At 43.9% G+C, this 10,548-nt stretch overlaps 1 protein-coding gene across 4 annotated transcripts in view; it reads right to left on the minus strand.

Moving 5' to 3' along the window:
• The window catches only part of SPAG6 (sperm associated antigen 6), a 49,727-nt gene extending 39,495 nt beyond the window's left edge, over positions 1-10,232 (minus strand). For 3 of the 4 annotated variants that reach the window (XR_010069807.1, XM_063324672.1, XM_063324674.1), the window contains exons 1-2: positions 10,140-10,232; positions 9,924-10,019 (exon numbers count right to left, since the gene is read on the minus strand). Coding sequence is in view for 2 of the 4 variants with exons in the window: in XM_063324672.1 (XP_063180742.1) it covers positions 9,924-10,019; positions 10,140-10,164 (121 nt within the window). In the remaining 2 variants the exon portion in view is untranslated. The remainder of the gene's footprint in view (positions 1-9,923; positions 10,020-10,139) is intronic. The other variant, XM_063324673.1, reaches the window with a different exon arrangement.
• Between the last annotated feature and the right edge of the window lie 316 nt (positions 10,233-10,548).

Raw genomic sequence — 10,548 nt, forward strand, 5'->3', positions numbered from 1 at the left:
ACAGTCAGAAATCTCTGTATCAACTGTCTCAGTTCTTTCCACTGCATTTCTTTGCTAACAAAGGTAAAGATTTAGCTGGGTGACTGTGGAAGAAAACAAGACTTCTTTTCCCTAGGACTCGTGCGGTTATAAGCACCTAACAAATGTCTTTTTGTGCAACAGTCCCACAACAGTAGGATCATCTGCCTAATGGCAGATGACACCCAGTTTTTGAACAGACACACCATGGCAAGGGAAAGCCGAGGGCCTTAGAGCAAGAAATAGTCCAAAGAGATGCAGGCTATAACAAGTTACACCCATGGCATACTTCTGTATAGAAGGGCATCCTGAAAAGAAAAAAGTTGAGCAGCAGTGTAATTCTCACAGAGAACATTTATTTTAAATTAAAACCAAATTGATCCCAGGAAGAAGAAAATAGCCTAATAATCTATAGATGGCTCTGAAAGAGTGGTAGGGGGGTAAAACTAACCATGGAGGCCGTGCTGACCACTAATGAATTTGTTCTGGGAAGGTCAATACTCCAGACAGAGGCTACACTGCCATGAGAGGTACAGCCTCCCAGGATGTTCACAAGTCAAAATAACACAGGTCTCAGGGGGGTAACATAGTAAAAGGAGAAAAGTAAAATGAAATTGCAATGTCTGAATAGCATGACATAACCACCAAAAATGGCTCTGTAACATGCATTAATTGAACATGTACATGTAGAACCTACGGAAATAGGTCTGTATTATAGCTGGGACCTGCTCACCCTTCTATCAAAGCCACTGGGATCTGAAAGAGGCCTCCTGCACACTAAGAGACAAAAGCTAGATCCTTCAGTTTTGTAAGATCAATGTGAATTCATTTAGCACTTTGCAGAAATCACTACTTCGGAATGTGGTCATCATATCGACATCTTCTCACAAACTCTCACAAATAGCAGGTATGGTGTCATTAGCAAGTTACACTTCACACCAAAATGCACCAAGTACTTTATACGACAAATTAAAAGTAAAAATAGAAAGCCACGCAAATTGGTGCCAACCCCCTGTATCGTCTATATTGACCTATCTTCTAGCAAGTCACCTGGACCCTCTATGGGAGAGCATTTTCTTGTACTTCCCTCTGACAGCAGTTGCGCGGTCAAACAGCTGCTGTTTGATTCCTAAGGGGACCTCATGATCTTCTGACTCTTTACACTGAAGGTAAAGAGCAGGAACAGTTAGAAGTAGTACACTTGTATTTAGTGTACAGATATTACATTTGATGCCTTAAGTTGAAACAATATGAAAACCAGATTATTTAAGAAAGAGAAACAAGAAAAAGGAAAGAAAAGAAGAAAAAAAAACAATTTAAAACAAAGTTTTATTGATATAAAAGATACTGTTAGAAGTGGTTGAGGGGAAAAGGAAGACTGCCTTTGTATGCAGCGTTCCTAACTCTAGAAAAGCCAAGAGCCTGATGGATGGGACATTCAAGCAGGATGTGGCAGACAGTTCAATTCTGGTGATGATCTCAAAATCCAGTGAAATTTAAACAGACTAGAATCACTTTACCCAGGAGGAGCCCATGACCTAGATCCAGACCACGTAACATGTTTCTGGCCTGCACAACGTACCTAGACACCACAAAATGTAAAAACACATTTAAGAAAGTTTACCCATACATATGCTTTGAGTTGTCCCAAATACGAGATTTTTATTATTTGTATTTTCAAGATTAGCTGATACAGACTTCGCTTCTAGAACAGGTGGAAAAGCCTTGAGCCTGAAAGTACTTCCAAGCAGCATGGCTCCCCATGACCGATACCATTCATTTCATTCTGGTATAAACTGTGTAAAACTTGGTAACATGTAAGCGTCAGCACAAAACTTTCTATCGTAAATTATTTTAGCTGATGAAACTGAAGGTGAGGAAAGAGATGAAAAGTGAAATGAAAGTTACCATTTGAATACACAAGATGCTAAAACACGGTTTAAAAAGCAGTGAAGGGATGGAAAAGGTTTAGAAATAATAGAAACTGTGCTGATCCTCAAGGAAAATATATTTTCCTAAAGTGACGTCTGCATGTGAGAAAAGACAATGAACAAATAATTACCATGACAAGAGCTTTGGTGGAACAAGAAAAAGAAAAATCAATTCCTGTTGCTGTACAATATTGACATCAAATTAATTGAGAACTGAGACAAGCGTATAGGCCTGATTATGCCTTTGCATTGAACATAATTAAAAGCTTCTATCTCTACTTCCTACCTTCTCCAAAACCAGTTTCTTTCTCTGCACTGAGATCCTATCCATCATCTCTGATTCCCCTCCAAGACAAACTGCTTGAGTTTTCACCATTGTCATTTTTACACCTTCAGCAAACTGAGTAATTCTCTCTTAGAATAATTTCTCACTTAGAAAACTAAACAATTAATTATGAGAACGTGAACAGCTATATAGAGATTATATAGTCTTCCCGAAAATGTATATAGGAAAACCAAGATGCCCACCTCTCCTTCTGTGACTTTTCAAGACAGTGCTAGGTGTGCCTGACACTGGAGGAGGCCTTCCTGTCCAACCCAGCTCTGCCTCCCAGAGATGGTTGTATTTGGTGAGCTCCTCTATTTGATCTCTTCATTTCTTTTGACTGTCCTGTCTACAGCAAAGTCTACCCCTCTTCTCCAAAGAGGCCCAAGCCAGGATTCCTATTGGCATTTTAAATTACATTCAAATTTCTTTAACATTATCTTAAGGCAGGAAAATAAGTAAGAACCTTCCAACAACTCCCTTTTACCTCTACCATTCACTCAAGTGAACATGGCCATACAGAGCAGGGAGTAGCAGTGTCTTGCTGCCAAAATCTTTAGGAGAACTCTTTGGTGGTCTTCTAAATAAGTCTCTTGTGACAGAAGTAGGAAATTCATTAACTCTAATTCAAAGGCAGCAACACAGAAAGTAAACTACAAAATAAGGCATTTAGACCATTGGACTAGATTTGTTTTGGAAGAGTTCCCACTAGCAACTCAGAAACAGTGTAACAAAGAATTACTGCCAAATATTCTCTCTTGCACCACAGAACCCTGACTGACCTTGGGCAAGGAACGATTCCCCTTTCTATCCTCAGTTTCCCACTCAGATTTGTTTCAAAGAATGACACACTTTAGAAGCTGAATCACCCTTATACGCACTTCTCAAGTGGAGCTGTCGTGCCCTGGCCTGATGCACTTTCTTTTAGCAAGCAAGTGCTGGCTCATGCCTATCTGGGGGAAAAAAAAAAAAAAACCACCAAACAAAACAAAACAAAAAACCCACTCAGGACAGCTGCAGGTTCGAAGTTCTTTCATTCCAAGTTTCTGTAGCCAGACAGTCACTGTTCTGGAGATCACAATCTTCGTTTGGTCATTTTGATTTCTTGGGGAAAATCATCCTCCCACCCCTGACAAACCTTTGTCAAACTTGAATAGTCACAAGTCAGATAAACACCACTCTACATCTCAAATTCTCTGCATTTCTGCACCTGAAGACGACCACTCCTATCCTATTCTCCTTCCTTAAAAAACAAAATTTGTTTCCATTTTAAAATCTAAATGTGGAGAAAAAGTCATTCTACGCTAGTGTTGTCCCTGCATACACTCTTATCTTGAAGATGCTGTCCTTTAATTTATGCTTTGGATCAAATATAACGTTGTCTTCTAATTTTTGTGCGTTACCTGTTACACTAAGAAGATTCACTGAGCAAACATTAGCCCTTAATCGATCAATTTTTAAAATAAATTGATCACCTGATTTTTCAGGGCTCCTGATGTCAAATTCAGCTGATTGAACAAGGAAATAAAATGGTAATTTATTTCTGCCCCAGCCCAGCTCCCTATCTTCAACTACCCTTTCCTAGAAGCAGCATAGCACCAAGTTTTAAGTAGGAGACTTAAAGCAAATTTCCCAGAAGAACACTGAGAGAGAGAACTTTCACACTTGCTCGTCTTGACACGTCCTCTTTCCGAGACAATGTGGTACACACATCTCAAGTACACATTCCTCAAGTGTGGCTCACCCCAAGAGAGGGCTCCTCACTGTGACGGGTCCATGCACAACACAACTACAATCCTTCAAATATCAAAAGGAACATAAATACAGTTCGGTAACAGAGACTCTACGTAATCAGGTAATTCATAGAGCAGTTACCAGATGGTGTGGGACATAATGCAGATTCAGTTTGACAGCAGGGCTGGAGATTTCTGAAGGATCGAGGAGCAGCAAGTTTCTGCCTCTTAAAAGCTGATCTGGCTGATCATTTTCCAGACCCTGCTTCTGCATTAATGGAGCAGAACTAATCCTGTTCGAAAAGGACTGAGTTTCTGAAAATGCCCCTCATGGAGCTAGTTAGTGGCCACCACTCAATCCTTCACAGACACACAAAACACAAGGTGGTCACAAGGAGCTCCTTCTTTTTAATGGCCACTCGCTAAGATGAGACAGAAGTTCCCAGTAAATCCTGGTTTTGAAATTTCTACTTGCAGATCTCCCCGAAACAGGCTGGGAGGCTGAGAAGAGGAGGAATCCTGGAGCAATTGAGCTCTCAGTTGATTGAGTTACAGAAAAAGCCAGTCCTCCAGCTTCAGCTACATTCACTTTCTCCTTCTCTGCCATCTCGCTGGTACTTTCCTTAATACACAGCCTCCTTCTTCCCTTCATCAGGCACTACCACATCGTCAAGCCTCAGGGAAAGCCGCTCTCCTCACTTGATCTACTACAGCTCCAAAGATAACCTTTCGCCTTTCGTGCCACATCGCATACTTCTCTCCCACTTAGTTCAGCAAAGCTTTTAACTCAAAATAAAAATAATAAAAAAAAAGTAAGTGCATTCCTCACAACATAAACTCAAATGTTGAAACTGGCTACACAGGAGCACTGGAATCTGTCCATGTGTATCCACTTGGAAGATCCAGGTAGAGCAAGAACACAGGTGCTTTAAGGGAGCAGCTCTTTTCCTGCCCAACTGACTCGACAGCCACCCTCCCTACAACACCCTATGCTCCCAGAAGGCTTTTGACAAAGCGCTGCACTGACAGACCACATTCTTTAATATTATTTAAAATCTGGAACTACGTCTTGAAATCCCTTCCCAGATTCTGATCCTCCTTACAAAGGGCGAAGTGTCCAACTGTTGCGTTTAAAATAGGTACATTTAAAACATGGACACTAGGAAAAGAGGTTGAGAAAAGCATGGGCAAAAAGACTCAATATAATTGGATGAGCGAAATACATTTGAACAGCCTTTTCTCAAAAATAAAGATTCCTAAAACCACTCTAAAGATTTGGAAATACAGCTTTTTGAAACCTATCGCTAGTGGAATAGCCCTGGAGCCAGGAGGGAACCAACACTCATGACATCATCCTTCACCTGCATAAGAACAGACCATGAAGTAGGAGAAAATCTGCCATGCCACAACTGTTTGTGATGGAGCCCAAGTTAGATGCAGACAAGCCCTGCCCCCAAGCTACAGCCTCTTGCGAACACAGATTGTGAGGAACAGATACAGGAGAAGATGCCCATAAGTAACAGGGGAGGAGAGGACTCAGGCCTGCAGGTGAGTATAGCTTGTATGCTGGATTGCAAGGACTCAGAAACTCAGAAGTATCTTGATACTGGGCAGAATCAAAAGGAGACACAAGGCAGGGACCTTCTGTCCTTGTGTCCCCACAAGGGGTGAGGAGTTGTGGGCTGGTGGAGTGGGAGAATGGGAGAGGGTCTTCTTTTACACTGGCATTTTGGAACTTGGCTCCTGGAACCCTGCAGACTGGCCAGCAAGTAGGTAAGGCAGAGTGACAGAAGTTGAAGTTATCTCCCTGAGATGATAAAAATACCCCAGCAGCAACGAGAAGGGAGCCCAGGTGTGCAGAGTCCCAGCACACAGTCCCATGGCAACACACAGGCTGCTAGACCACACAGCTTCAAATTTCTTTTTCCATGTTACAGGCAGCTTTCTCTACGATTCCCACAGCCATCATGCTCAAGAATGTGATCAGCCCCAAGAAAGAGGTTAAAGAGCTGATCTTGTAATAACCTTAAAGTTATTAGTTGCTAGACTAAACTTAGTTCTAATGATATCCTTAAATAACTCACAAATTAAAAGCAATGATCCCATCACCACCAGCTCTAATGCAAAATAAATAAATAAAAATTTACTTCGTACTCTGAGAGAATACAAAAATGAACACCCAGAAGTAATTCAAGTGTTATTCTGATACATTTATTAATGCTGAATTCTAAATGCCTCTTAAAAAAAGAACAAAAACGCTATTTCAAAGTGACTATTTATTTACAGAGTGCTGCACTTCACAAGGCAGATGAAGAAAGAAGAATTAGGCCCTCAGTGACTACCACTCTTAGAAATGTACTAGAACCAGTTCATTTCTTCTCCTAAATTTATTAAAAGACAGAAAGCTGCCTAAATCCCAGTGCAAGAAAGAGAGCTCAAGTTCATCTGGCCTTATAATTGAAAATAGTCTATTTCTAGGATTTTAAATTTCAGAAGGACGAGGGGGTATGGGGCTCAATAATGCATTCTAGTACCAAACTTCACGAGCTGTAGCTGCCAAATTAATAGGTTTATTTTCAAATAACATGTTTAAAACTGCTACTATCAAAGTAGCTTCTCCCACTAGTCAGCAGCCCTCCAGAAACTAGATTTGATAAATTAATTGTCTGTCATTGTTCCAAGCATATATTTACTAAACGGGAAAAGTTTAGGAGTTTTGGAGACTTTTTTTTTTTTCCCAAGTGTCCATTAATTAAACATTCAAAGGACAAATCCTGCAATTATTATTCATGGTAACATTTAGTCATAAGGAACAACCTTATCAAAGCCAACCACAGAGTTAGAAAACATTCAGGAATGAGTTCTGACAAAGGAATTTCTCTGATCATTCCTTGCACTTCCCTGCCACCAGAAAGCTGCTGAGCTCCCGGGCACTAACCCTCCAGGACACTCCTGACCACGACAGAGCCAGTGCCGCATAAATGTGTCAAAGTCCAGGGCCAGATTCCAGTTCCCCAGTTACAACCACCTTTGGGATCTCTGCTCAGTGGGAAAGGCAGCTCCAGAGCTTGATGAGATACAGAAGCCTCAGAAGACAGATGCCCAGGGAAAAGGTGGGTTTCCCGTTGGCCCTCTCTGACCTTCTCTCCAGCTTGCCAGTGCCCACTAGTTTTCCTTGCAGGTCACGCATAGAAGCCTCCACAATAACGGTACCTTAAGGTTTCTCAAGAGCCAAGCCAGTGACAGAACTCCCACCTCTGATCCTGGCCGCTTGCTCCCCTCCATGCTGCAGTCTGCCATCTCCTACTCTGCAACGCTACCACTGTTTGTACCTGGTTTAACACCACAGGACCAGGGCTTATAGTGCAGTCAAGAATTATTTTTTTAAACATACCTCCATCTTTCATGATGTTATCATGGTGTCCAGGGACACCTCCACAAAGAACAAGGTCTCAAACTAGTATTTATTTTCCTTCTAAGATACTAAGTATTTATCAAAAGGACTTCTAAAAGTGGGACCAAAGGCTTTATTCCTCGAGCACCGATCTTTCACTGCTGCTAGTCTGAATGATAGATATTCCAGGAATATAAACCAAGGCCAATAATACAAGAGTACACTACAGTACATTTTAAGTGCTCAATTTTGTTCAAATTCAAGTCACTGTCATCTTGCCTTCTGCTTTAGCTGGAAATAGAGTAAACCCCGACAACGTTTGAGATCCAGACCAAGAACCCTGCAAGGTGCCCCCGACTCCTAAAGGTAATGGAAAATGACAACAGGCAAAGACTTTCCACGTCATCTTAAAACAATCACCTCCAAGAAACAAGCCCCCAATCCTTTTATATATGGATTTATACAGAGATCCATGTATAGACGGACATCTATCTTTCTCAAATCAGTGCTACAGAGCTCACTAGATCCAGACCATAAAAGGTACACCAGTTATCTGCTAGACAGCTATGTCTCAGAATATTTGTATAAGTGCTTTAAAAAACGACAAAATTACATTTTATTTGGGGGGAGGTTTTAAAGAACACTTAATCACATTTCTTTCAGGAGAAGGTTTTAAAACCTGTATCTAGCACATCCAGAGAAGGTCAAAAATAACAGCTATCATTTTAGTTATAGAACTGCAAATTAGACTTAAAGGCACGGGTTGGGGAAGAGGGTAAAATATTTGTAGGCCTCAGCCCTTCCAATAAATTGTAATAAGAAACACTGTATTTGCAGACATTTCTCTCCTTTCTTGCATCTAAAAAAACTAAAGCCTATGAAAAAGCAATGCAGTACCAGAGTGAGACAAAAAGGGCAATAACCCACACAAATGCACATTTTCACATTACTAGCCCAGAGCTTGATCCTTGCAAAGCTAACCTTCAGACCAACGGCGGCTGTGCGCAGAAGAAAGTGTCAGGCCTCTGAACTGATTATTTCTTTTGCACGAGTAACAAAGCAGTTCCGAGGTAAAGCTACCAACCACATTGCATCAAATAATTATTTTACGAACAAGAAATACAACGTAATTAAAGCTAGCTTGGCACTTTGTTTGCTTTCTTAAAATAGAAATGCTGCCTGAATGGGATCTCTGTCTGTGAACAGCTAAAAATCAGAACTGTAAATGGACATAGAGGGACCTCTTCTTACAAATAAGACATAAATTATTCCCATGGCCGAGATGTCACTTTGGTAAATAGAAATCATTTGTATAAACTAAACCAGTGGCATTAACTCACTGAAAGACGGGGAAAAAAAATAAAAATTAAGAAGCACAGCAAGGCAATACAAAAGGCCAGTGTCAATGTGTCACTCTCAAAAATCAAAGCAACTGTTTTCGTAACAAGAATTTAAGTGATAGGTTTTCAACAAAACCATTTTAATAGACAGTTGTAAATATAACAACCGAAAGCTGAAAGTATTTTGCGTGATTGGTTTTCTTTTTTGTTTGTTAGTTTGTTTCCATTGTGTCTCAGAAAAGATTGACAGCTTTACTAGATTTGGGAAACAAGTATTAAAAACAAAATAAAGACAAACCAAAACATAATCAATTCATGAATACCATATGGTAAACCAACTATGGATTTATAGCACTTTTTCAATGTGCCTTTCAGGTGATCAATTACTGAGCACTACTTTTTCCTCTTTTAAGCTCAGGAACTCTGGACGAGCGGAGTGGGTCTGCCAGATGCCAGCAGCACAACAGCTGGTAGAAGTGTTCCCGCAGCTCCCGTTTCTAAAAATGCTCAATTTGGTTCACGACATCCCACGACAGCAATATAACAAAAGCGAATCCCTCCTAAGCTGAGCAAATCTGCTGGCAAAAAGCATTGAAGAATTTAGGAACAACTTGTAAAGCCAGTATAAAAATAGTTACTTCTAAAGTCGGTTTTCCTTGGCAAGTCAGCGCTGGCTTTCACTGGGAATTCTGTTTTCTATACTTTACATAAAGCTATATCGGAAGCATGAGGAAGTAAATGAAGAAGCGGGTTACACTGAGAAATTTTCCCCTGAAATAAAAATAAGTTACGAGATCACAGCCAGAGACGTCTACCTCAAAGCAACCACAGGAATAGCCCCGCGGACCAGCAGGGCGACCGGCGGCCGCGGCTGACGAGCCCCATCCACACCCCCACCGCGCCGCGGGGGGGTCGCCAAGCCCGTCCTCGCACCGCGGGGCCGGGGGGGCAAAGCCGATCCCTACCGGGAACAAAATCCTTGGAAAACAGCGGCCAACCTGGGGGTTGCGGGGTGTAGGGAGAGAAAAGCGCGCTGGCAACCCCGCGGGCCCTGTCCCCCCCCGGCTCCCCCTTCCCCGCCGCCGCCCGCCCAGCGCAGCGGCGCCGGGGCGCGGAAGCCCCCGCGGAAGCCCCTCTCGTCCCGAGCGGCTACGGCTTGGCGGAAGGGGGGCGGGCGCGTACCTGCGTTTTGGAGGGTCTCGATGTTCTGCGGCCGGGCGGCGAGCTCGGCCACCGCCTGCACGAACTGCGTCCGGGCGCGCTGGTACTGCTCGAAAACTGCGGGCGGCAGCGCCGGGGCACCGGGTTAGCGGCCAGGGGTTAGCGGCCGGCCGGCCTCCCACCCCGGCCCCGGCCCCGGCCCCGGCCCCGGCCCCGGCCCCGGCCGCCCCGGCCTACCTTGCAAAACCTGCCTCTGGCTCATGGCGGCGGCGCAACGGGCTGCGCGCCCGCGCAGGGCCGCACTGTGTACCCGTCGCCCTGGCAACCGGGCGGAAGCCGCGCCGCCGGAGGAGGGGGGAGGGGGGGAGGCGGGGCGGGGCCGCGCCAACACCGCCAGTGACGTCAGCGCGCCCGCCCGCCGCACCCGCGCAGCGCCCTGCTGCGCTCCGCGCCCCCCGGCCCCGCGCCCGCGGTGTGTGCCAGCGGGGGGCCGCGTGCGGGCGGGGACGAGACACAGCCCGGGAGGGCTGTGCCCCTTGTGGCGGCGTGTTGTGCACGTGTGTTAAATGTATAGGTGTGAGTGTAGGTACGGGTGTGGGTATAGGTACAGGTACAGGTATAGGCACCTGCGCAGATGCGCGGGGGC

This window comes from Chroicocephalus ridibundus, chromosome 2 (assembly GCF_963924245.1).
Source record: "Chroicocephalus ridibundus chromosome 2, bChrRid1.1, whole genome shotgun sequence".
NCBI lineage: Eukaryota > Metazoa > Chordata > Aves > Charadriiformes > Laridae > Chroicocephalus > Chroicocephalus ridibundus.